General features: G+C 42.6%; 1 protein-coding gene across 2 annotated transcripts in view; it reads right to left on the bottom strand.

The window, feature by feature from the left end:
- The window catches only part of PHF20L1 (PHD finger protein 20-like 1), a 36,647-nt gene extending 10,036 nt beyond the window's left edge, over nt 1-26,611 (bottom strand). Inside the window, exons 1-5 of one of the 2 annotated variants that reach the window (XM_006830713.1) lie at nt 26,376-26,611; nt 22,828-22,947; nt 6,368-6,539; nt 6,134-6,218; nt 2,542-2,630 (exon numbers count right to left, since the gene is read on the bottom strand). In XM_006830713.1, the coding sequence (XP_006830776.1) occupies nt 2,542-2,630; nt 6,134-6,218; nt 6,368-6,539; nt 22,828-22,910 (429 nt within the window). In that variant the 5' untranslated portion in view covers nt 22,911-22,947; nt 26,376-26,611. The remainder of the gene's footprint in view (nt 1-2,541; nt 2,631-6,133; nt 6,219-6,367; nt 6,540-22,827; nt 22,948-26,375) is intronic. The other variant, XM_006830714.1, reaches the window with a different exon arrangement.
- Between the last annotated feature and the right edge of the window lie 1,346 nt (nt 26,612-27,957).

Below are 27,957 nucleotides of genomic sequence, written 5' to 3'. Positions count from 1 at the left end.
ACTTAGGAAGCCTTTTCCATGATTTTAAAGCTGCACACGCAAGGAGTAAAGGCAGTTGTGATGAAGACTTGGTTGTGAGTCCACTGCAAATTCACACAGTCAAGAGAACACAGGAGCTTCCAACTGCCTGTGTTACCAACAAACCCACGGAGAAAAAAGACAGAGACAAAACCAAGTACTTCCTCTGTTATTTACCCCCAAATTAAAAAGACAATGGCTCACTCTCTAACTCTGTAGTTACAGCTGCAATGCTCTTATTGGAGTCCTGGTACGGCACTGTAGGATAAGCACCGGACTGTTAACCACAAGGTCAGCAGTTCAAACCCACTAATCGCTTCTCAGAAACCCTATACATGTTTGCTATACTTTCCACAGGGTGGCCTATCAGAAGTAACAAAAGCTCAAAGATCTCTCACTAGAGGACGGAATCAGTCCCATCCCCTTAACATATGGCAGTTTCAAAGCTATTTCTGTCTCCAGTACAATGACTCCACTCAAAATGATGTGCAGAGAGACAAAAAGAAAGGAAGGGAAGCAGGGAGGGAAGGAGGGAAAGAAGAAGACAGGCAAGGGAGAAAAGAGAAGAGGGCAGTCCACACAGCTACCATAGTCAGTCTCTGGACTCACTGACTGACTTTACTACAGGATAGAAAGCTCTGTAAGGGACTCACAGTGACCTCTGAATGCAGGGCTTGAATCATAGTATAAACCAACTGGTTCAGAGTCAGAATCAACGGAAGTTAGCCTTTTATCCAGGCTCAAGTACATTCAGTATTTTAGAGGTTCACATATCTATTAAGTATTATTTATGTCATACATTTACAGGTACTGTAGAAAGTTCAGGAAAGGACATTTCCACAGTACATTTGTTAGATGAATTACTTGTTGATAGTTAAAAATATATATATTCATGAAATGGAGTTTTTTATATAAAACAGAAACACCTCTATAAATACTGTATAATGTGCCTACAATTAAAAATATTTCTGAAGAAAAAATAAGAATTTAAAGGAAATATATTAGCACCCAAACTTTTTATCAGCAGTTTTATATTCCAGCACCAAGTTTAATGTTACTGTACATTACGATGTATGAAAATATTCATTAAGCATGAACACCAATATATGCAGTACATGCAAACCCCCAAAGCCAGTGCTCCAATCGATAACTACTGCACAGCAAATTGGTCCAAGGTCTCGCTGTGGAAAAGGCAAGTTTTAAGGTAACAGTACTAGTGCCAACTCAGGGACATTTGAAGAGTAAGAGAAACAAAACAATAAAGTAAAAAGCAATAGAAAATTTGGTCTAAACTGACCCATATTACTGTATGTTCCCAATGTTTTCATCTATCTTTTTATGTAGGAACCAAGAAGCACGCAAATAAATGCTTAAAATAACAGTTTATTTATATATACAAGTATGTAGACACAACATGATTTCCTAGTCAAGAGTATTTTCATTTTAAAATCCATTTTCACATTAATTAGGAGAAAAACCCCCACTAGATGATTATTTCGTAATTTAACTTTTGAAAACCATATTAGTTACAGCAATAACTTCTCTTAAGACATCTTAAAGAGGGTGTGCGCATGTGCAGACACACACACACACACACACACACACACACACGCTTGTCTTTTCTTTGAATGTGGTGGTATCCATTTCTACACTATTCTATGTTTAAACTTCATTCGAGTTAACCAAGTGATGGCAGGACATTTCAGAACGACAAAGATTTTTTACTGCACTATACAAAACACACATACAGCATATTTCTATATCAGACATTTGTATAGATTACTGTAAATCTTAAAATTAATTGTAGGTCCAGGTGCTGAAAATCCCAAATAACAGCAGAATATAAAAGAAAACATTTCAAATCTCTAATGGCACCTTTTGTTTCCCACGTTTCCGGAAACATATTCAACAAATGGACTGGCGGTTTGGACTCCACCCCAGATTCACCTGCACACCTTACCGTTCACTCGTGCTCTGAGCAGTGTGGGGGCTTGTAAGGTAGTGCGCACGTTGCGCGACTGGGAGAGTCCCACCCCAGCAGCCTACAGAGTGTCAGGTAAGCGCCTTTGACCAGAGGATTAACAACTAGGATTTGTAGAAGGAAAGAAGAAGATAAGAAACCCAATCTAAAATTTTATATCCCAAATTTCCTTTCTAAGTGACAAATCAGGAAAAACAAAGCAAAGATCACACAAGGCACTTACCTCACGTCCCATAGACTGGCTGCACGGTCCAGCTGGGTCGCTAGGACAACACCAGCTTAGTGGGTGCTGGGAATTCACCTGGAACAGAAACTCGCGACCTATAACTTTAGCAGGTCTCAAACCGAAGAAGCAAAAATCATGTGTATAATTTATTTTACATGCTAAGCTGCTTTTTCCGGCTGCTATTTGGGGCTATCAGCACATAACCCTACAATTAGTTCACTTTCAAAAATTAAGAAAAAAAAAAAAAAAAGGTTTTGATCAGTCACCATCCAAGAAGACGTCCCTGTGGGTAGCTAAGAATGCTGAACACTCTTACCTGCCCCTTAGCGTCCTCGGGCATGGCTTTAATGTGCATTCTTTTTAAACAACGAATGACTCCGTCATAAAATTGAACTGTGAATGTTCCTGAAACAGGAGCAAGTCAGAACCATTAGAAAATATGATTCAACCTTACAGCAACGCTTGACATATGACAGGTAGTGACGGCCCTGAGAGAAACCAGTGCTCTGCGGCTGCAGTAATTACAATGGCCACCCGTTTCTAGGACGCCACCAAGTCCATTACAAGCACCCGTTCGTTCTCTTTTCCTCTCGACAAATAACTCTAGACAAGACCCAATTTCTTTAAAAGCTGTACAAAATAAGTCTTAGTGAATTAGTTACATGAAATTCCAACAGAGAATTTCTTAGAGAATTTAAAGTTTATTATAGAACCACCACCACATGTAGAGACTTACAACATACCTGACAAAAACAAATTCGTATTTAAAAATCTGTATGGTATTTTCAGAGGATTAGTATTTGCTCTCTGAAAACGGTTTCCCCAAAGAGGCGCAGCTGATCCATGGAAAGGACCGTTTTCCCAGAAATATCCCTTTGGAAATAATAATGGATTGGCAAATAAAAATCAGAGATTCATCAAACTTGGTGCAGGAAAACACTTTCCAAAGCAGCTTGGTGGAGTCTGCCTTTCCCAAAGAGAACACTGGCCTCCAAGAAGGCGAACTGCTACCCCACAGGTCATGCTGCTGACGTGTGGCACAGCCTCATATACATACACACCTGGGCCCCTCCTCCCCCTCCAGCCCTCCAGGCCTCTCTGGGAACTCAGTCAGCCTCCTAGGACTGAAGATCCTGTTTGCAAGCATCTTATGAAGCATGTTCACTTTTGGTTTCAGACTGCAGGCTGTGAAGTCAATGTAAGCCAGTACTACTCCAAAATATAGACCTTTTGTAGATTTTATACTTTATGGAAATGTAAACATTCCGTCTTTTCCTGTACCAATGAGGGAAAACTATCATTCTGAGTAAACCAAGATTTGGCCTTTGCAAAAGAAGGTATAAATAATATATGTGATCAATGTTCGTAAGGGCTTGGCGATCAGCAATAAAGCCAAAAACAGATTGTGCAAAGAGTTTCCTTTTTTCCTAATTCCAAAATCAACACTTGATGCCTTCTCTTTCCATGTGAGTATCACAGCAGGAAGATCTGAACCCAAGTTAGGAAACATGAACTTTTCAGTTAAATAGCAAAGATGTGAAGACCTTGTGAAAACGTGGAGAATGTCACAATCTGCGCCCACCTGCCCACCACAACTGTCAGCCCACTGCTTCACTGTGGCAGCCCAGCCCAGCCCAGCCCAGGCCAGTCCTGCACGCTCACCCCCTTTCCTCTGGCTTGCCACTTCCTTCTCTTTTCCTTATGAGCCCCCACCTGGAAACACCCCTGCTGGCCATGCCTATCCACACCACTCTCCTATTCTCTACCCATCACAGGCATGGCTGTGCTCACACTAGGCAGGGCTATTTTGCTTGTGTAGTGAGTAGGTTCCCTGAGGACCTGCTTTGCCTTTTGGGAGAGATCAGTCTCCTCCACCATGTAGGGCACACAGAAACCACAGAATGAATACTCCTTCTACTGGAGACCGAAAACAAACGACATCTGTGATGAATCGGCACAGCTCCAAGGGCCCCTAGAAAACACTCAGGCATGGAGGCCACACCACCAGCCGTATGGCTCCTCCACTACCGCAGGCTTCATTCTCTTGGTTTTCTGAACTTGTGCTTGGCGGCTGTTTGCCAGCAGAACTGACTCCCCCCTTCCTCCCTCCCAAGGGGGTCTTACTGACTTGCCCGCTCTGGGCTCAATAGTGGGGAGATAGGGATTCCAGAGTGTGGGATCCAGGCCCAGCTCCTCAGAAGGGCAAGCCACAGGCGGCAGCACCAAAGGAGAAGGCACCTGAATACTGATGGGTGGGGCTGGTTCTTCGCCCTCCCACTCAGAGTGACCCTGCACAGGGTGTCTGAAGCATCTGTCTTTACTGCCTCATCTGTCTCCCACTAAGTAGCTGGCAGATTCAAACTGCCAACCTTATAGTTACTAGACATTTCATACCCACTCTACTCCCAAGGTGGCTAGTGGTCATAACATTACAGCCAGTTTTACTCATTCACTAAGACAACAGATTGGATGAAACACCTTATCAAGTTGTATCATGAGTTCCATGCACCACATTACTAACTTTTTCAACACCTGTCATTCCCCAATAGATTCAATTTAAAATGTTTCCTTTTCCTAAGTTTTGTTATGTATTGTTTCTCAAGTTTGACATTAGGTTAAATCCCATCCATGGTTTGCCATCACTTCCAAATAAAACTCTGATCCTTCAGCCAGATCATAGGATCGTGCCATACACTGGGCTGTGTGTGTCCCTCTCTCCAACCTCGGTGCCTCTCTCCAGTCACACCAAATGCCTGGCAGCTCTTTAAAGGGGCAGGCCTCTCCCACGTTCAGTCTTTTGCCAGAAAACCCTTCTTTATCTACTTATTTGTTTTTCAAGACTCAGTGTAGGGACAGTTCCCCTGTTTTAGATTAAATGCCCTGTGGGTTTGTTTGTTGTTTTTATGCCAACAATACAACTCATAGCAACCTTGTATATAGTTACCAACCCTGTATAGAGTTGGCGAGTTTGAACTGCTGACCTTGCGGTTCAAACCGACCTTTCTGTCCAGTGCATTAACCTGCGGGGTCACACCAGGACAACAGAATAAATACAAATAATAATAGAGTGGTCAAGTTCAATAAGTAGTTGGAATACAAAAAGAACATGTATCTGACTTGAAAAACATTATTTGAAAAGTCATTTCCAATTGTTTTAAGTATTCAATGAGAAACAAAAAAAAAAAATACAAAACTTAAACATATTCTTAGAAAAGATAGTTTAAATGATAACTCTCACATTTTTAGATTCATCAGTCTACAAGTTCTGAGTTTTAAATTCACTCTGTCTTACAAATTGTCGGTCTTATGAATTCTGCTTCATTTTCAACATTTCTGATCACTTCAGTAACTTTTGTTCAGTATGTAAACCCCTGACAAATATTCACAAAAGGGTATTAAGAACACAGACTTTTAGTTCTCTATAGAAACTAAGAGAGGAGGATGAGGGAAGCAATCAAAGAAACACTCAAACAGATAAAGTCCCATACTCTTTCCTCAGAACATTCCGTGCTGTACTTTACTTATGCGGGGAACGGATATAAATTTCCCTTCATCTCTAACCTTTTCTCCCACTCTAATGGGGAGGTTAACAAAAGCAATTTAGTCAAAAACTGAAAACAGAGAAGTAGAAAGAAAAGCTGTAAACTGAAGGTTGAAAGATTATAACCAACCATTTGCCCCATCTCATGAAGCTATGTAGTCAGGCAGTAAAGCGTGATCATCTTAGTCCACGCAACACGTTCAATGATGCCAAAGAATATGCCAGCAAGAAATGCATTTGGAGGATTTAAAACAAAGAGAAGTAAAAAGTGACACCAAACAGTTATATCTCTTCATTAAAATTCACATTACGGTTAAGTTTGACTATTAAGCCCACGTTTAAATCTCCGATCATTTCAAATACATACCTTCTTTGTTAATTGCTTCAATCTTGGCAGGGTAATAGCGACAGTCTGTCCAACGAGCCAGAACTTCCTCTCCGGCTTTAAAATCCTATTTTAAACAACTTTTAAGATCAATACCATGTATATAATAGCATTTCCTTAACAAAAATTGGTTTTGTAAAATTTAACAGAAATCCTTTAAAAATATGTCATTACATATCTAGCAAAACCAACAACTACAAGCAGCATGGTACTTACAAAGAAATCCTCCTCATCTTTCAGACCCTCTTTCCTCAGCGCTGGTCTCTCCAGAGGTCGCAATCTATTGCTATCCCAGAAAATCCACTCATCGTAACGATGACTCCAGCGCTCAAAATGGACCAACATCTTGCCCTCCTCATAATCTATTTTTTCAATCCGTGAAGGATACCTCAAAAATAAAAGACCATTTCATGTCAAGAGAGAATTCTTACCTTTGTTTAGTCAAAGGACAAAACTGGAGAATGTAACTAATATCCCGTTTTTGAGTCCATATTTTTAAATGATCAAACCAATCCTTGTTTTGCTCACTTCATGATCACTGTGTGTGTGTGTGTGTGTGTGCATTTTAAAAGGTCTAAGAAATAAGAACTTTAATACACTCACAATGTAAATATAAATTCCTGAACCATTTAGAGATCAAGGGCCTTAAACATATTCTTCCTCCTTTCCATCCAATCATTTCAATTCTGGAACTATATACATGTGTTCTTGTGTTTGTTGTTAGGTGCCATCAAGAGGGCACCAACTCATAGCAACACTATGTACAACAGAACGAAACACTGCCTGGTCCTATGCCAACCTCACAATAATTGCTACATTTGAGCCCACTGTTGCTGCCATTGTGCCAATCTATCTCGTTGGGGTCTTCTTCTGTTTCTTTGACCCTCCATTTTACCAAGCATGATGTCCTTCTCCAGGGACTGATTCTTTCTGATAATACATCTCAAGTATGAGAGACAAAGTCTGGCCATTCTGGTTTCCAAGGAGCTGTCTGGCTGCATTTCGTCCAACACAGATCGGTTTGTCCTTTAGGCAGTCCATGGTACTTTCAATATTCTCCTCCAACACCATAACTTAAATGCATCAATTCTTCCATGGTCTTCCTTATTCACTTTCCAACTTTCACATGCTTATGAGGTTATTGAAAATACCATGACTTGGATTAGACACACCTTAGTCCTAAAACTGACGTCTTATGCTTGTCAATGCTTTAAAAAGGTCTTGTGCAGAAGATTTGATTTCTTGACTGCTGCTTCCATGAGTATTGATGGAGCATCTGAGCAAAATGAAGTTTTTGACAACGTCAATCCTTTTTCCACTTATATGAAGTGTACATTGGTCCAGTGGTGAGGATTTTTTTCTTTACACTGACTGAGATGCAACCAATGCTGAAAGTTGTGATCTTTGATCTTCATCAGTAAGTATTTTAAGTCCTCTTCCTTCACTTTCAGCAAGCAAGGTTCTATCATCATCATATCACATGTTGTTAATGAGTCTTCCTCCAATCCTGATATCATGTTTTTCTTCATATAATCCAACTTCTCGGATTATGTGGTCAGCAAACAGACTGAGTAAGTATGGTGAAAGAATACAACCTTGGTACATACCTATCCTAATTTTAAACCATTCGGTGTTCCCTTGTTCTATTCGAACAACTGCCTCTTGGGCTATGTACATGTTCCTCATGAGCACAATTAAGTGTTCCAGAATACTCTTCTCCGCACTATTGTCCATAACTTGTCAGGATCCACACAATTGAAAGCCTCTGCATAGTCAATAAAGCACAAGTAAGCATCTTTCTGGTATTCTCTGCTTGCAGCCAAGATTCTTCTGACATCAGCAATGATATCTCTTGTTCCACATCCTCTTCTGAATCTTGCCTGAATCTTTGGAAGTTTTCCGTCAACGTATGGTTGCAGCCGTTTTTGTATTATCATTAGCAAAATTTTACTTGTAACCGATATTAATGATATTGTCCGATGATTTCTGCATTCTGGTCACCTCTCTTTGGAATGGACATAAATATGGATCTTTGCCAGTCAGCTGTCTAAATGTCTTGGAAGTGAGGGTCTCCAGTGCTGCATCAGTTTGTTGAAAGATTTCAATTTGTACTCCATCAATTCCCGGTGCCCTGTTCTTTGCCAATGCTTTCAGTGCAAACTGGACTTCTTCCTTCAGTATCACTGGCTCTTGATCATATGCTACCTCTTGGCTGGTGAGTTTGAACCACCAACCTTGCAGTTTAGGTAGCCCAGTGCTTACCCCACCATACCACTAGGGCTCCTTCCCTGTGGGAAAGTGGTATAGATAAAGATTACTATGGATTACACACAACTATGAAAGCCAAGAAGTGATCACTGCCCACTTTGCAGATTAACCATGCCACATAAGGCTTTGTTATTTCCAAGCCCTGACTCGGTATCCACTGTAGCTCCTTTTGTCTTTGTGACAGCCACTGTGGCCCACATGGATCCAGTGATAACTGCACTACCTGTGATCCTCACCCACCACGCTATCAAACACCTGGACTCTTGCACAAGTGATACATTCTGCTTAGTGCCTTTGTACACTCACCAGTCAAGACTGGGCCTACCACAGACTGCCTGAGGGTAGTGCTCTCTCACAGCCATCAGGCTGTAACTGTCTCTGCTCAGAGTCATCAACTCCCCGCCCTGAGGAAGGTCATCTGTGTGACCCAGAAGGAGAGTCCTGAGCTCACATCAGTTAAGCAAATGCTGGCCTTAAAAACAAAATAAACCTTAAGTTGCTTTCTTTACTGCAGGTGTTCCTGGTACCTTCCACAAGAGGAAAAGAAAGTATCATTATTTCCAACCTTAAGGAACTACAGAAGATTTTATCATGTGGTATTTATTCATATTTCTCTGTACAACAGAGTTCTAAGCCAGGTGATATTAGAAATGCTACTATAGTGCGATCCTCTGGGAACCCCAGCACCTGGCCCTGTGACTGACACACCAGGTACTCGAGGTGCTCGGCATGAAGAATGGATGGTGAAGAAAGTTTGTCCGTATTTATTCCAACAGTAATCAAAATACTGAACCCCTAACGCACAGGAAATAAGGCTACAAATACAAAAACAGCATTACTCCTTTCAACAAACACAAATTCCAGCTGAGAGGAGGGAGGTCCCATAGAATCACAAGGTAACTCAATTCTGTACGATGTTGTTAAGTGTTGTCAAGTCGGGTGCAACCATGAATAGGGTATCCAAGGAGTGGTTGGTAAGCCTGAACCACCAGCCTTATGGCTCAAAATGGCATTGCAGTCCAGCACATTACCCTTCAGTACTATACCAAGGCTCCCTGATAGAGCAGTTTATGAAAACACAACAGAAATTGTGGTTTGTTGTTGTTGTTAAGTGCCGTGGAGTTGATTCTGACCCACAACGACCCTGCATAGGTTTCTGAGAGCGGCTGGTGAGCTTAAACTTTAACTATCGTACCACGTTAACTATCGTACCACACTAGGTCTCCATCCAACAGCATCCAGAACAGAGCCCTAGTGACACAGCAGGTAAGGCACTTGGCCGCTAACTCTAAGAGCTGGTTCAAACACACCCAGCAGCTCTGCAGGAGAAAAGGCCTGGAAAGCTGCTCCCATAAAGACATTACCCTAGAAAACTGAGGGCAGTTAGACTCAGTCAGTGGGGTCCTGGTATCGTGCTATAGGATAAGCACTCTAAAGCTAATCACAAGGCTCGTGGTTCAAACCCACCAGTCACTCCCCAGAACAGACTTAATGGTACTCAACAACAGTGGATGAAACAGACTTAAAATAGGATTTAAACCCACCTAATTGAAGTGTTCAACATTTTAACCCACTGCTGTTAAATTAACTCCAACTCCAAGCAAGCCGACAAAGCAGAGCTGCCCCTTAAGGTTTCCAAAGCGGTCATCTGTAGAGAAGCTGACCACCACAGCTTTCTCCGACAAACTGGCTAGTGGCTTCAAACTGCTGACCTCTTGATCAGCAGATGTGTACTTAACACTTCAAATGAGAATGTCACTTCAGACAAGAAACTATATAGTAGTGCTCCTGCTGTTGTTGTTAGCCACCCTGTATAGGGTTTCCGAGGAGCAGCTGGTGGGTTTGAACTGATGACCTTGTGGTTTGCAGTCCAGTGCTGATCCCACAGCACCACACTAGAAGTGGCTAATAGCTGTTAGAGGAGCTAGAAGCAGAGGGACCATCGTCAAGAAGATCAGTGCAGATCCAAGTGAGTTGAGTCGTGCATCAAAAGCTTGAAGTGAGTTGAGTCGTGCATCAAAAGCTTGTGAGTGGCCCCAGACACGATTACAGGTCCACCCACCAGGAGTAAAACAGAAAGAAGGCAACCAAAACTGTACAGCAGATTCAAGTCCTCTTCTACCCAAGACTAGAACTAGATGGTACCTGGGTACCACCACTGACCCTTCTGACCAGGTCACGAGAGTTAGTGCCCCACAGAATGTGACAAAAACAGGGACAACTCAAATTCTAACTAAAAAAAAAAAGGCCAAACAGCAGAGAACAAAAACTCCCTGAGACACTGTTTAAACCCAGAACCTCACCCATCTCCTAGGATCACCTTTTAATGAAAAAGATTGGCACATAAAATAAAGGAAGTTACCTGGAAGATCAATGTCCTTAAAACCCAACACTACGTGACCCAAAGGACAATTGTTTACATGCACAGATGAGAAGGTAAAGGGGAAAGGGGACAGACAGGGCACAATCAAAGAGAAGGTTAATGTGCCATAATAACAGAACTAATGTCACCAAACAATGTGTGTGAAAATTGTCAAATGGGAACTGAGCTTGTACAGACTTTCACCAAAAACTCAGTAGCATTTAAAATGAAAGAGGCAGAATACACACCAAAGCAAACAGAGAATTCCTACAACCTACTAACCCTTTAAACTTTGTACCTTGTTGAGGCACTCTAAGCTGTTACGCCTAATAGTTTTTAGAAGCACACCCCCGCCCCCAACCACCCCCCATTCACTCACCTAATATTCTAGTATTTAAGATCAGTGCTTTCAGATACCACATGTGAATCTGGTTCATACGTTTCATTCAAACTTGGTAATCCAAAACACAAGGCTTTCAACACTGAGATCACAGTTTGTATGCACGTCCACATCACATCTTCAACACCCAGTGATAACTTGCCTCTTCTCATTATTTCTTCTTTTCAGCCCTTCTGTTCCCGTACAGTCATGTCTAGTCCCAGCTGACCTGTCCACCCTGCTTCCTTCTGTCTGCACTCTTTTCAGAGACACATGGAAGAACACTAAGCTACGTATTTTCCTTAAGTCTATGGCAGCTACCTTCCAAATGAATTTTTCATTTAACATCATTGGATTTAAAATCCCTGTTCCTTTCCACCATTTTAGCACCTATATTTCCTGCCACATCTGCTTTCATTCAATCTGTCAGTTCTAACCAAATTAAAATACCCAAAGCACAGCCTTTATACCCACTACCTTCTCCAGGTACAAAAACTAATGAGCCCATCCAGAATTCCTTCCTGTGCTACCAAATAGTACTTTTTTTTTTTCCAACTCAAAAACACTTAACAACTACATGACCAAACTCTCTGTTACCTAACTATGCTGCAAAATCCAAAGCTCTTGTAGGCTGCAGGCTACCCAATTCCTGTTTCTTCATATTCCACAGTCAAAAACTGATTTCACTACCAAAGCAAAACCCACTGCCATCAAGTTCATTCTAACTCACAGTGACCTTGTATCATTTTCAACCATGAGGCTGGCAGTTCAAACTCACCAGCCACTCCTTGGAAACCTTATTACAGGTCACTATGAGTTGGAACCAACTCAACGGCACTTACCAACAATGGGACACAACAGTAGAGCTGCCAGAGTCTCCAAGGCTGTGAATCTTTTTTTTTTTTAATGTTTTATTGTGAATTGTGTGATAGTTTACATGGGAGAACATTAGTTTTACATTCATCCTATCATATATTGTTTCATTGCCATGGTTACAATCCCCTCCATGCATCATCAACCAACCAAAGGGTGTACCCTACAAGCCTGCCCACCCCCCGGCCATCAGCACACAGCCCCTCTCCCTTTCTGGGTCTAAAGTCCCCAGCTCCTCCATCTCTCCACGTCCTCATCTCTGCCTCCATTTCAGGCATCACTGCTTCTCTGGGTAGGGTCCCACTCTCCGCTCTTCTCCCTTGATGGTCCCAGGGACCTTCGCTCCTAGGCTGAAAAGTTAATCACTCCCCTCCTTGCTACAAAATGTCTACCTTTACATTTACAACCCTCAAAAGCAGTCCTGATAACAATTATTCACTATTGTATCACAAGAGACCTTTCTGCATTTCCTTTCACCAGCCCTGCCTAGACAGACTAGATACTATTCAATGGAGATTCTACCTTCCTCCACACCCTCTGGATCTAAGCTCTTGAAAGCTTGTAAGCCAGTTACTTCTTGCCTTTGTAGCTCCCCCATTTTGGGTAGACAATGTCCAAGTTGCCCATCTCTGTCTACTCTGTGTATGGAGGGGGTGGGAATGATCCTTGCTATAAAGATTTGTTCTCTCTTTTGAGCTACTGCATCCATAGGTGTAGGTCACCAAGGCTGTGAATCTTTTTTTTTTTTTTGGCGCCAACAATCTTTATTGGTGGCAATGAAAAGGAAAGACAAGCGTGGATACGACAGCTCCTGCTCCTGGGGCAGCGTTCAAGGCCAAATCATCCCGCTGGCCAAGGCTGTGAATCTTTAAGGAAGCAGACTGCCATATCTTTCTCCCACCAACTTTCTGGTTAGCAGCTGACTGCTTAACCACAATGTATGTATGGGTATGTGTCTACTGATTAAAGTTTTCTCCTGTTGATGCCGTTTATCAAGTGTTGGAAGGTGTGTAAGTCTAGCCTTCCATGCGAGAGCCAGGCCTAATCCCTGGCCAGTGCAGCCACCACTCACCATCAGTGGTGGACTACATGTTGCTATGATGCCAAACAGCTCTCAGCAGATTCCAAACTAGGACAGACAAAGAAGAAAGTCTGGCAATCCACTTCCAAACACCAGCCAATGAAGACCCTATGGATCACAACAGTGTGCTGCATTGCTCATGGGGTTACCATGAATCCTGCCACTTCACCGCAGCTCACGATGTACGCAGGAAGTCGTGCTAACCTCCCCTTACCAGGCACTGCCTTGTTTTCTCCTCACAGAGCCCCTGGAGTTAGGTATGATTGTGACAGTGCCCAGTGTACAGGCAGACCAGGGAGGCTCTGCAAGGTCAAGTCACTTGGTCAAGGTCACACAAATACTGAGTGTCTGGACGTAGGGTGTCTGTCCTTAAAGTCTACGCTTTCAGTGACATCTCCTGTGTCTTGCACTGGATTCTGAGTTTCAGCTTCTGCACCCACTGTGTGTTTCAAATATGTGGGCTTCAAAAAGTACGTGGGAAAACGTATTAAAAGGTAATGGAATGTTTCCACCAACTTTTTGATGCCTCCTCATATAGGGAACTGTTACCGAGAGTTATGAAAAACAATATGAAAAGCAAATTATTTTATCTATTTTATTTTTCCTTGCAAATTTCACTTGAGTCTGCTTTATATATATAAAATTCCTAAAGTTGGTCTGCGTTCACTTCGAGTTCACTTAGAGCAGCTTTCACTCTATTGTACAAAATAAATACTCCATCAAGTCATCAAACCCTAAGTGGAGTAAAAAGTCTCTTTTGTTTTAGTACTGATTTCTCAAAAATACCCAAGCATGAAACACTACAGTATTCAAATGAAAGAGTCTAAGAACCTAGTTTAACTTTGTGAGCCTTGAAAACAGTCATAATATAAATTCAAAAATTAGGACAGGAAATCCAGAATATAATTTGTTACAGAATTAAGGAAAACACTCAGTGAAATGAAATTTGTTGGTCTAGTCTGACAAATATTATCCTATCATCCTATATGTAGTTTTAAACGCATAAACCAAAGTTCATCTGCCATTGATTTTCTACAGTGGCAACCAAATTTCAGGATCTCCCAGAAACTTTGGTGTCCATTTTTTGATGGGCACCCTTACCAGCACGTTACTATGCTTCAGGCCTCTCTGTCAACCAGGACTCCCTGGGGGCCACTGAAGGACAATCAGTTGGGTTTTGTGGCTTTGTCCACAAATCATTTCACTTCATTAGTGTATACTTGAGAGCCTTGCCTAACTGACCACGGTGCACTTGAAGCATAATAGTTTCTCACTGTAGAGGGCTGATTTTAGCAGTGAGAAAACAGACTTCTAAGACGTAGTGGTGATATGCCATGGAGTCGGTTTCAACTCATGGTGACCCTGTACAGGGTTTCCCAGGTTGTAAATCTTTACTGGAGCAGAAAGCCTCAACTTTCTCCTGCGGAGCGGCTGGTAGTTTTGAACTGTTGACCCTGAAGTTAGCAGCCTGACTCATAGCCACTACGCTACCAGACCTCCTTCTAAGACACAGTATTACATACATATTCACAGTCTTTCTTTGTCTACAGCAGCAACCTGCCTCCTAGATCCATGGCTGTCGAGGAGATGCCAACTCAGAGCACCGTACAGGCCTGCGAAGAAGTGCTCCCTGCGGTTTCTGCGGCTGTAAATGGGAAGAGAAGTGCAGACTTTATAGAAGTCTCATCTTTCTCCATGGAGCAGCTTAACTCACTACACTACAGGGCTTCTCTGTCTTCCAAGGTTGAGTGAACTGTAATTACCGAAATAGCAGCAAACCCGAATATCAGTTTTCACTTCAATAAAAAGAAGTTATGTGCTGACTGATGAAGGATCTGCAAATGTGGGGGAGCCCATCATGCTTTAAAATAACTGAAATTCATGAAGAACAGCAAAACTGAACTGCCTTTTCGACCATGTTCCTTTCTTTCTTAGGAAAAAGAAAATCATACTGCTACTACTACCTAAAACTTAAAATTAAAAACTAGTATTTTCTCCTTCTAGTAAAGATCGTTTAGAAACAAAAGTAAATATATTCAGCGACTACAAGTGCTATTTCTAGTTACTCAGCAAAAGGAGCACTCTGAGACCGTCTAGAACTGACTACGATCCTAGCTTTGAATTTGAAGCTTTAAATAGTAGTGGTGATGTAATTCTTTCAGAAGTCCTGGTGTGGTGCTGTGGGCTAATGCGCTGCACTACAAAGTCAGTTTGACTCATAAGGCTGACAGTTCAAGCTCACCAGTCGCTCTTTGGAAACCCTATACAGAGTCGCTATGAGTCAGAACCGACTCCACGGCACATAACCCACCACCACCATGGGTCGGAACCAGCTTGATAGCGCCTAACAAATTTTTTTTTTTTTTTTTTAAAGAAAGAAACAAACGTGGCTGAAAAGGCAGCTTAGCTTTGCAGTTCTTCATGACTTCTAGTTATTTAGTATTTTAAAGAAGTACTGACTCCCCCACATCCTACAGATCCTCCGTCAGTCAGCACATAAAAGGATGAACACGGAACCCACTGGGGCTCAAAGCTTCAGGGAATCTGTACATGAGGCTGTGGGTTGTAGCAAAGCCAACACCAGGCTTAGAACCCAGAGACCTTGGTTCTTCTAGCCACAAGAGTTTGAAAAAACCAACATTTCTGAACCTCAGCTCTATCATTTCTAAAAATGACAAAGAATATGCCTGACCTGACAGGTTTTGTGTAAAGTTCAAGAGAGATACTGACCATTGTCTATAAATCATAAGTTGCGATATAAACCATATATCATAATCATCAATCCACACTCAGTGGTTGTAACACTGCACTCCGACAGAACGACTGTGAGAATGGCTCAGGACTGGGCACTGGTCCGTTCTCTTGTGCACGGGGTTGTTACGAGTCAGAGCCGACTCAACGGCACAGAACAACAACTTGTTCTTTGTGATTTACAGTGAGGGGTCTAAATTCCAACACTAACTAGCCAGTCAGAGCTGGAGGTGACAGAGAGCACAGGAGCAAGGTGACAGAAGTATGTTAGCACCCACACAAGTCCATCATCTGGGTCAGTTCACAGGGAACTGTGAACAAAAACAACACAGATTTCTAGACTTGGTGTCACTCTGCAATACACTTATATATTTCCAATTAACATAAATACTGAATATAAATTCAAAAATAATTCTGGATTTATCTACTACAATACATGGAGGGCAAGGTGGCTCTGAACAACAGTGTGCTGGAAACCACAAGGTCGGTGGTTTAAGCCCATCAGTCATTCCAAGGGAAAAAGATGAGGCTTTCTGCTCCAGCAAAGATTTACAGACTCGGAAACTACACAGGATCTCTACGAATCAGAAGTGGTTGGACGGCACTTACTATCTCTCTCAAAAACCCTGCTAATCCTCAGATGAGTGAATCAGAAATAATTTTCTCTCATCTTTCAAGAGTAATTAGGATAAGAAAATGTTAAGGATAAAATAAAAGTTGTAAAGGAGGCTGAATCCACATGACAAATAGAGAACATCAGAGTCTGACAACCAGGGTATATTATGTTGAGACCAGGTGTATTTTTAAATAAACATGTCTACTCTGCCTCTATTTCTAATCTTGTTTCTGAAACTTTCTGGGAGGTGGGGGGAGGAGGAAACAGACCTTTATCTTATTAACACTATATTAAAAAAAACGGAGTACATGGTATTTTCTTTAGTTTTGCTGAAATGAGCTTAGCAGACTTTCTTTGGTGTCTACTTTCTAAAATTTAAAGTACTAAAATGTGTGTACTCTGGTACAGACCTGATGATCAAACTGGACATGGTCCAGCTTGTGATCTATGACCATCTGGATAAAAACAATCTCAAAAGTTTATAAAACAAAACAAAAATCTCATAGAGTTCAACTTGAATTCTCTGCAAAACATGGTCTTTAATCAGGAGTCCAAGAATAACTTCCATGCACACCCATGGAAACAATTCAATTGCTTGGATGTATGGATGTGAAGGTACATTTCGCTATGAGTCGGAACCGAATCAACGACACTTCACAACAACAACAACAACACAAGCTGAAATCAGATTCTCAAACGTAGGTCAGTGACTCAAACAAAGCTACTTCAGGGCTATACAGATTCTGAAAATCCCAGTATACAAGAAGACAAAATGTTAATTATATTGGCAAAACAATCTCTATTTTTTAAAAGTCTTTACCTAAAGTTCACTCAAATTTCAAAGTGACCTAATATAATTCAAATATGGTTTTATGCTAAACATTTCATCTAAATACTCCTTTTCAGCAGTACCCTCCTCCCCTAAGGAGCTCTGGTAGAAGAGCGGTTATGAGTCAGGCTGCTAACCTCAAGGTCAGCTAGTTTGAAACTACCAGGAGTTCTGCAGAAGTAAGATTGAGACTTTCTGTCATTTCCGAGGATGTAATTTACATCCTCCGAAACTCTATGCAGGGTCACTGTGAGTAGGAGTTGACTTCAGGGCATCCCCCCCCCACACACACACACACACCTCCTCTCCTAAATTCACAGCTCACAACTGATCTCCATTGATGTTTGCCTTTGACTAGCTCAATCCAATTAGAAAAGATTCCTTTTTACTTAAAAATATATGTACTTTAATTTACAATACAAAGGATTTCTACTCGTACAATGGAATTTCAATTTTCATATCCTATTTTACTTCTGTTTATGAACATCTTAAAAAATCACATTTGCAAATGTTCCATACAGCTCAAAAAAATTCAAATGTATGGAGACAGCATTTGACAATTCAAAATCTATACTGCTCTGTCCAACTCTGAAATTTGCACACTTCTACAGTTTTTTATCTTTCATTTTCCTTTCTTTCAGAAATAGAAAGGAAATATTTACATAGAAATACTCCTTGATGACATAGGACACTCACGGATCCGCAGTTTGAACTCACCAGCCATTCTCAGAAACTCTACACAGGGTCGTTATGAGTGAGGACCATCTCAATGGCACTTAACAACAATAAGTGACAAAAATGACATTCCAGCAGAAGTCGAAGAGCATAACTCATCTGAATGTTTCAAGCTGACTCTCAAGCTCAAGTTAAGACTGTCTTCAGATCACAGTACCTCATAGGTTTTGCTTTCACAATGAAATCACTTACTATACAGTGACTATTTTAATTCCACTCCAACAGAAGGTAAATCAGTCATCAAAACCAGTCTGATTCGACTTTTCCTACTACACATTATTCAGAAAGACTAGGGATATTAATGTTGGCATGGGCTTTGTGTAAGCTCTCAGTGGACAAACATGAGCGGATTTCATTAGGAGCACAAAAACATCCTTTCTGGCTTGTGGTCTTAATGCTCATTCCTTGTACCACTCCCCGTCACTCATGTTAACAAGTAAAACCGCCCTGAAACTCCAGCCTACTGAAGTCTGCAGACCCCCAGGGATGTCGCTTTCAAGTCTCCCTCTTTCCATGCATCTACTTAAACACTCAGTAGTTACCGGTTACCGTTTAGATGTACAAAGGTTGGGGAGGAAGGGTATACCATAGAGGAAACATGAAAAATACGTGACCAGGTTAACTTTAAACAGTAGCAGGTGAGACTCTTTACATAGACTGCTGAGGAAAAAGCTTAAAAAAATGTTTTAAATAAAGCACTGTGAAGTTTTTAAAACTCAATGCAACCCACATGGCTCCATAGGAGTAGGATTAGTCATTGTAGAGGAGACCCAAGTATCAACAACAAATGCTTGAACTGATGAGGGCTGCCTACAGACCCATACTCAGTAATTGTGGTAGATAATCAAACCGTTAATGAATTTATTAACACTATATTAAAAAAAACAGAGTACATGGTATTTTCCAGGATGACCTCGCTCTCTGAATTTGAAAGGGTCTACGATATGATGTGCTCAGGCCACAAGAATGTACTTTTCCAAGAAAGACACAGAGACTCCCTTCTGTGGATAAAATAAGGTCAGCGGTTCAAACTTATCAGCTGCTCCTAGGAAACCCAATACTGAGAGGTTCACCATGAGTCGGAACCAACTCAATGGCACTTTAACAACAACTCCCAAACTAAAGTGGGATTTAGCTACATTTAAACCCTGCCTACTAAATTCAGACTCGAACCTTTGTACCTAAGGCACACACTAGAATGATTTTCCTTTCATAGGAACATTCGAACAGAAAAGGCAAACACACTGGCTTTGTAAGTGTTCCACCACCCTCACCCCCCCATTAGGCTGGGAGGGAACTCCACTTCTGTGACTTACAAGAGCTAAGATACATACTTATGGTGTGTCACCCCTCACTAAAAGACACGCTACTTATTGTCAACGTCTTGAGTTTAGAGAAGGCCACCAATATTTGCAGTAGTACAGTTCCTTCCTCATCCAATGACTAAAAGAGTTCAAATTATGTCAACTAGGATTTCAAACTTTGCAAACTGAACTGAATAAACTACAAGAAGAACTATTCAATACAGAAGGATGGAAGAGGAAAGGAGACAGAAGGGAGACAAATATGAAGGGAATGAATTCTATATATTGTCAGGCATTAAGTTTTGCTCCTCACAGACTGTCTGTTCCTAAACATTCAAGTAACTTTTCTATACTTTTACCTGACACTCAAGCAAAAATTAATCAATTTACATGAAATGTGGACTGGCCTTTTAAAAATGGAATGTTATGAATAACACTCTGCAGAAACACTGAGGAATTTCTTGATGAGATGCAGGATACAATGAAATCTTAGCTATAAGTTTAATTTGTGCTTTGAAATTCCAAATACTTTATTCTAAAAGCATACACTAGTCATTCTGGTGTGATTGGCTCATATAAAAGCTAACTGGAGTGGTCGCCCTGAAAACCACTGTGAGCATCTAAACTATGTGCACTCCCAAAAGTGGAAGGTATTTCTACAGCAACTTTGTCACTTAAGAGAATATGTTAATATAAATTAACTAGTTATTTACAAGACTTGTAATGAAAAAAAAAAAAAAAGAGAGGAAGAAAATTGAATTTAAGATTCACACCAGAAGAGGAAGCAGCTGCCCATTTCATACTCCGCTATCTTGCAGAGATGGAACTGTGTATGTGTATCTTCAGAAGGAAAAGCTCCACTCGGTCATATCAGAACCAAAGAGGCAGTTACTGACAAAGACGACATCTTCTGTTGTTGGTCTAATGCAATCTCTAGAAGCGATTCTGCCCACCACTGGGCATCTGGCAACGTCTGGGGCCATTTGTATTGTCATCACTAGGAAGGATGTTTCTAACATCTAGTGGGTAGAGGCCAGGCATGTTGCTAAACATAAATCAGTGCAAAGGACAACCTCTGCTACAAAACATCACCGTGGACTGCTAACTACAAAGACAGCGGTTCAAACCCACCTCGGAAACTCTGTACAGGGTTGCGATGAGTCGGAATTGACTCGACGGCACCTAACAACAACAATGGGACTCAGTTGTGAAGTTTCCTGCAGAGAGTATAAGGCAAGCCGCTTTCACTCAATAGTCTTTACTTCAACAACGTCATCCAGACAGGGAGCACTCACATCAGAAGGAACCAAAGTGACAGACAATGTAATACTATGAACATTCAGCTTGGAACCCTCTATCCCTGCACACACAGGGCCAGAGGCTATGTGAACCCTTCTATCCCTGCATACACAGGGCTAGAGGCTTATGTGAAGAGTCTCCGAAATCATGTGAAGCAAGAACACAAAACCTAGACCTAAAGAGAAGCTGGAGCACCATCACCTTGCCCATCCTCCATCCTTGTGCTATTGTAGTCCTAGGAATCAACACGTTTGTCTCGCACAACAGAACTCCAGGAGTGGTGCTCTAGGGTCAGCACTAGATTGCAAACCACTAGGTCAGCAGCTTAACCCCTCCAGGTGCTCCTGGGAAACCCTATACCAGGTCACCATCACTCAGAATTGACTTGATGGCACCTAACAACAACTCTTGCAATAGAAAGGGAGCTAATTTAAAAAAAAAAGAACACAGACCCTAGAAGAGAGTATTCCAAGTGACAGACAATAAGATGTAGAGCTGGCTGGCTGACTCAGGTCCGAGAGGAACCCACAAAGCAGGTATCAAATCCCTTTCAGGGGCTCGGGGTGGATGGTAACAGGTTAAACAGTTGCTTGTATCTTATGACCCCAAGGAGTCCAGTGAAGCTGGGTGCCAGCGTATGGGCATGTTTAATGGTGCTTATGCTTTCGGTGGCTTCCATCACGTCTGACTTAGCTGACTCACAGGGAAAGCTGAGGGCTCGACTCTACTGGAGCCCATCAGTCTCATATGCTGATGCCCCCGAGGACCCTGAGGGCCCAGAGCACCACAGAGCACAGCACTCACATCTTGGCTCCCCACTAGTTGGGCAGCATGAGCCAGGGGAGACCAAAGAGAAGCCCGATTCCCAGGTGTTTCTCCCCAAGAACACTATGAACACACTCTCCCATTCCCCCTAAGAAGGAATTATCCACTAAGCTCAAGCTTGGGGCGAAGGGTTCAATAACCCTACTGCCGCCCTCAGACTGTAGCTTCAAACTGTCCCATGGACAGTCCCAGACTGAGGCCGGGGCAGAACTCCAATGGCAGCTGCTGAAGACAGAGAAATCTCAGGCTCGTCTAAGTCAAAAATCATGACTAAACAAGATCTCTGTCTGACTCAGCCAATGCAGGTAAACGACTTAGTGCAAATCAATCAGAAGCAAATCTACAAAATGCCAACTAGGGTTTTAAGGCAGTTACAGTGACGGAAAATAGCAAAAGGTCTGGCAGACAAAGTCCTGGAGTGGCTAAACCACCGGGCCCCTCATCAAAGTAAGTGGGTTCCAGAGGAGCTGAGGCAGCAGCACTCTCAGAAGAGCCGGCCCGCAGTGGCCCTCTAGGGCTCAGGTTGGAGAGCGGGCCCAAGAAGTCATGAGGTCAGCCAGTTCACCTGATTGAGGAACGCATGCCCTGGACAGAGACTCGGCCTTCTTCCCATGGAGCACTAGGTCCTGTCCCTTCCAGGTAACCATTTGTCTGACACCATTGTATAAACTTCCACCGACCAGAGAGCGCCAGAGAGAAGCACCGTCCAGATCTGACAGGACCGCCTGCCTCCCAGAGAGCCCACATTCAGTACTGGAGGAGGTAAATGAACAGGTCTGGCTCTGGGAAAGGGGAGGTGGGTTTCGGAGTTCAGGTACAACAATGAATAGTGAAGGCATGTCTAACAGTGTACACTACAAAAACACTACTGTGCTAACCAGGAACCCTTCATACACTGTACAGTTTGTAGGACCACCTGGGATATAAGTCAAGAAAAGAGATAGAGAGCGAGGCCTGTGAGAGCCGGAACTGGGCAGGCCCGCTTTGCTTTTCCAGGGACAGGCTGATCATTTTCTGTCCCTCTCTATTACTGGACAATAAAGAGCTGTGTTTTCCGTCGCTGACAGACTGCCACCTTAGATAGATTTTGTCTATCACAGATTTTGTTGTCTATCAAAATTACCCAAAACTGGGGAAGCTAGGAATTGGAACCAATTCTACCTCCAGTGTAAGTCTATAATCTCTCCTACTCGGGATACTTATTTTCAGTTCTTACACACCTACAGTGACAGGTACAGGTGGACGAGCAGGAAAACTACAAAACTGCATGTATGTTGTGTCTGCCAGGCAGTGAAAGCGACACATGCAAGGCTCCCGAAACTGCACTGTAGGTCACGAGCTCTAGTTTCCATACCATTTCTGTAAGTAGTCCAGCGCCTCCAAACGAGCACCAATCTCAAAAGTGATTCCAGGACGATTTGGAGGCTTTTTGCTCATCTTGAGGTCCTGTTCTTTAGTATTCTCGTTTCACTGCCTGGAGGGAAAAGCAAGCACACAAGCAAACACAACATTTAGATTCCGAGCCATTAAATGGATAAGGGACTATAGCACAAGGTAGTATAAGAGATGCGGCAAATTTTAACAGAAAATAATACACAACAAATTAAAATAACTGACAGTTTTGAAATATCTGCATAATTAGCTACATGGTATTGTGCAAATTGGGAGAAACTTTGATGCTGAATTAAGAAAAAGGACCAAGGAAAGATAAAGAACATTATTTAAGAAGGAATACATGGACCATTAAAACCTTCCAGTGACTAAAATGTTTTAAACTATAATTTGAAAATACCCAAGACGTTTCTCCACAATGACGGCTGATAATGTTTTCACATCTTTCAAAGTTTAAGTAATCAAATATTAATGAACACGACTAACTGAAATTCTTGAATGAATCAAGTTGTTCATTTAATTTTAACAAATATTTACTGAGGGCTGTGGCACTGTAGGATAAGCACTGGACAGCTAACTTTAAAGTAAGCGGTTCAAACACAGCAAGTACTCCTTGAGTTATAAACAACTTAACACAGCAATTAACAACAACACAAAACACTAGATAAAGACACCAAGGAGTGCACCTAACAGACAGAACAGCCCATCGAGTGCTCTTTTCAGTGGAGAGTCTTAATCATCCCTCTTGTAAATAACAGTTTTCATTACCAATGATCTCCCCATCTTGGTATCAAACGATTCAATTATGTTAACATATAATGTTGCAAACGAAATTTCCTTCTTATATTTCACATTCAGTAAACAACAGTGAAACGGCTTTTCTTTGAAATCTGAGCACATTTTCTACTATACTATTTGAACACAGACCATGCTCACATGCGTAGCAACAGTGGTTACAACGTTAAAACAAAGAGAAAGCTACAAACGGCTGTCTGGCTCCTAGAAACCATTCACGGGTGGGTTGGTCACTGGCCTGTGTAAGTCACTCTGCTTATCCAGCTACCTGACGTAGCCTCCTTGTCACCACTGATTACATGAAAAGTAAGAATGCAGTCTGAGGTCGTCTACACAGAATATCAGAGTTCTGGTGTGGCACTGTAGGATATGAACTGGACTGCTTCAAACCCACTCCCTGTGCCTCAGAAACCATATCCCAGGTAACCACAGGGTAACCCTAAAGCTCTTCAGAGACAGAGGAGTCCTCGGGTGGTGCTGCGGGTTACTGTGCTGGTCGGCAAGGTTGGTTTGGATCACAAAGTTGGTAGTTTAAGCTCACCAGCCACTCCTTGGAAATCCTATACAGGGTTACTAAGGGTTGGAACTGACCCAACAGCACTTAAAAACAACATATACATATATGTAACTACTACACTATCAGAGCTCCATATGTCACACACATATAAGGAGCTCTGGTAGTGTAGTGGTTATAAGTCAGGCTTATAATAAATCACACAGTCAGCATTTTGAAACTACCAGCTGTTCCTCAGGAGAAAGATGACACTTTCTACTCCCGTAAAGATTTACAGTCTCGGAAACCCTGTACAGGTTCACTGAGTTGGAACAGCATACCACCACCGCCACAGACACATATATAGGTTTGTTGTTAAGTACCATCGAGTCGTTTCCAACTCATGGTGACCCTGTATAGGGTTTCCAAGGAGCACTTAGTGAGCTTGAACAAGCTTGTTTTGCAAACCAACCTTGCAGTCCAGCACATTAACCCAGAGCACCATAGCAGGGCTCCTATATATGTGTATATGAATATAGATGTATGTGTATATATGTGTGTATAAGTGCAGTAGCTCCATACAAGAACCACTGAACTGGGACCCACAAGAGCCACAGTTCAAGCCTGCCAGCCACTCAGTGGGAGAAAGATGAAGCTTTCTGCTCCCGAGAGGATTTAAAACCTCGGAAATCCTATAAAGGGTCGCTATGAACCAGAACCAACTTGATAGCACTCAACAACCATATATATCACACACACACATATATGTGACCTTTAATTAAATATTTTAGAGGAGTCCTGGTGTGATGCTGCAGGATAATGTGTGGGGCCATAAGGTCAGTTCGAATCGCAAGGTTGGTGGTTCAAGCCCAGCAGGCACTCCTCAGTAACCCTATACAGGGTGGCTATGGGTTGGAACTGACTCAGTGGCATGGCACCTAACAACAATATTATGACTATGCTCCCTCACAGCTTTTAAAAAACAAAAGGAGAAAACATATACACAATTAGGTCATTAAAAAAAAACGATTTGGTCACAATTCTAAATAGACATAGAAGCATTAACAGCAAACATAAAATTCCATTAGCCAATTCCTCTCTTTGAAACAATCTGGTAAGTAAAGGCAAAAACATCACCACCACCTACTTGCCAGAAAACTATGTTTAAAAAAAAAAAATCAAGCTTAAATACTCATGGAGGAGTTGGGGGAGTAGATATCCTCCTCTTATAAATCCTGATGGCACATAGATTAAGTCAAGGCTGCTGACCCAAAGGCCAGCAGTTCCAGCCCACGAGCTGCACCAAAGAAAGATGCGGATGTCTGCTTCCCAAAGATCTGCAAACTTGGACGCCCTATGGGGCAGTTCTACTCAGTCCTATAGTCACTGCGAGTCAGAACTGACTGGACAGCAATGAGTTTTGTTAGTTTGTTTTTAACAGCATCAGCAAAGATTAGTGCCTTAAAAATGTAACAGAAAGCTCAGGCAACGTACATTTGATGTAGAAATTGAACAAACTATAACCACCTTGTCAGTGTAGAACGTATGCAACAGCCACTACAATGTTTAGATATCTAATTAACCTTTTTAACAAATTTTCACAAGAACTCATTAAAGCGCACGAGTTACACTAACATTTCCTAGGATCAAATTTATAGCCTATAGTAAGTGATAACGGAAGCAGATATTATCCCCCAAAGATATCTAGGAATGGAAAGCAATATTTCTTGTTTCTTCTAAGGAGAGGGGACCGGTCGAGGAGGGATCTGAATTCAGGAACTTTTTAAAAACTAAGACAGTTTCTAGAGGGAAAAGGAAAAGGGAGCCGAAAGCAAAGAGAATAAGAGTACAAATAGTTCAAAAAGAACGACAGAAAATGCAAGCAGGGTCGAAGTTGCTCGAGATGACAAGTGATAGAGAAATTTACCCCAAAGACACAGACTCAGCGAACGTGAAGCCTCGGCGCATAGGGAGTGAGCCTGGGCTACAGAAGGGACTCAGAGCCGGCGAAAGTGCCAATGCGTGTCCAGGTTGACAGTCGTCCCGCCCGGCAGGGGAAGGGAGGAGAAGGGAGAGGGGGCGGCGTCGCCCAGACAATAGGGGCGGCGAGTGACTGGGAGGGACGCGGGACGTGAGCGGCCGGACAGAGCCCTCGGAGCGCGGGCGCCCCGGGTGGCCAGGCGGGGACCGGCCGGTCTCCAGGCCCCGCCGCCGCCTCTTACCGACTCGGCCTCTTCACGGCACAGCAGCCAGGCCGTCCGGGGCCGAGCAGGGTGGCCAGCCCGGTCTTTTGCTTCCGCCCAGGCAGCGGACAGGGAGGGAGTAGAAGTGGAGCGAGCTGGGGCCGCAACGCCTGGTCGAGCCCGAGGTCGTGCGGGAGGGAGCCGGGTGCGAGCCCTTAAGCCCGCTCAGGGGTCCGCTGCCATTGCCATCGCCGCCGCCGCCGCCGCCGCCGGCCCTAACGCGACGCCGGCCCGGCGACGTCATCCGTTCGCGACTCGCTAGAAGGCGGGGGAGTCGGGTCACGTGACGCGCGAGGGTTGGACCCGAGCGGGGCAACTGATTGGAGGGCTGTCACTGAGAGGCGGGGCTTGGCAGCAGTTGGCTGATGGCTAGTGGGAGGGGCCGAGATTAGCGAAGGCAGGAATGCGAGTTTGGGGAGTCTATTGGCAGTTGTGCAGTAGTGATCAACAGGAGATGAAGTCGAATACCATTGATTATTATTGTTGATTTAATAGGTGCCACGTTCCCCAAAATTCTCACTCCCAAGTCCCTGGACCAACTTTTGTAGAAGCATTACATGCTTTCTTCAATTTCCATTCGAATTCCATATTAATTAGAGAGTTAATTAAGGGTTGCTGTTATGAAAACATCTGTTGAGTGGACACTTTACAGCAGACTGTGCTCTAAGTGTATCACGTGACAAGCACAATTGCACAATTTATTACCCAAGGTCTGCCGTTCAAACTCACCAGTTGCTCCTTAGAAACTATACACAGGGTTGCTATGGGTCAGAACCAACTAAATGGCACTCAACAACAGCACAAGAGATCCTTATTATACAAAAGGTAGATACTACTCAAAGTCACAGGTCAGCACAAGCAGTCAAAAATCCTATAGCAAAACTGATGTGACTTGCCTAAGATTACAAATTTTATGTCTAGGTAGCAAAATTACTGAGCACCCACCCAGTCTCAAATTGTATTGTTGTTGTTGTTATGTGCCGTGCAGTCGGTTCCGACTCATAGCGACCCTGTACAGGGTTTCCGAGGCTGTAATTCTTTACAGGAGTAGAAAGCCTCATCTTTCTCCAGCGGAACAGCTGGCCGTTTCAAACTACTGACCCTGAGGTTCGCAGCCTGATTTGTAATCACTACGCTACCAGAGCTCCTTGGGGGTTTATTAACAGTAATCACATTCGTGGATGTTTGCCATAATATTGTATTAGGCACAGCAAAAAAGTGTCCCTGTGATGGGTCTAGTGTAAGGAAACCAACAGATGAATACATTCAAAGCAATATTAAGATAAAGCATCTTTTTTTCTCTCTTACTGTACTTAATACTTACTCTGCCCTATCCAATTTTCATATTGAAACACAGCATACAAAGGACACAGGAAGCATCATATATGGTAGCATAGTGGTTATGAGTTGGGCTGCAATTTGAAACTACCAGATGCTCCGCAGGAGAAAAATGAGGCTTTGTGCTCAAAGATTCACAGGCTCAGAAACCCTATACAGGGTGTCTCTGAGTTGGAATCAACTCCGGGGGACACAACCACCACCACCATGTGTCAAAAGTATT

Source organism: Chrysochloris asiatica, unplaced genomic scaffold (assembly GCF_000296735.1).
Source record: "Chrysochloris asiatica unplaced genomic scaffold, ChrAsi1.0 scaffold00001, whole genome shotgun sequence".
Taxonomy (NCBI): domain Eukaryota; kingdom Metazoa; phylum Chordata; class Mammalia; order Afrosoricida; family Chrysochloridae; genus Chrysochloris; species Chrysochloris asiatica.
The sequence above is the reverse complement of the archived record's forward strand: the minus strand, read 5'-3'. Positions and strand labels throughout refer to the sequence as shown.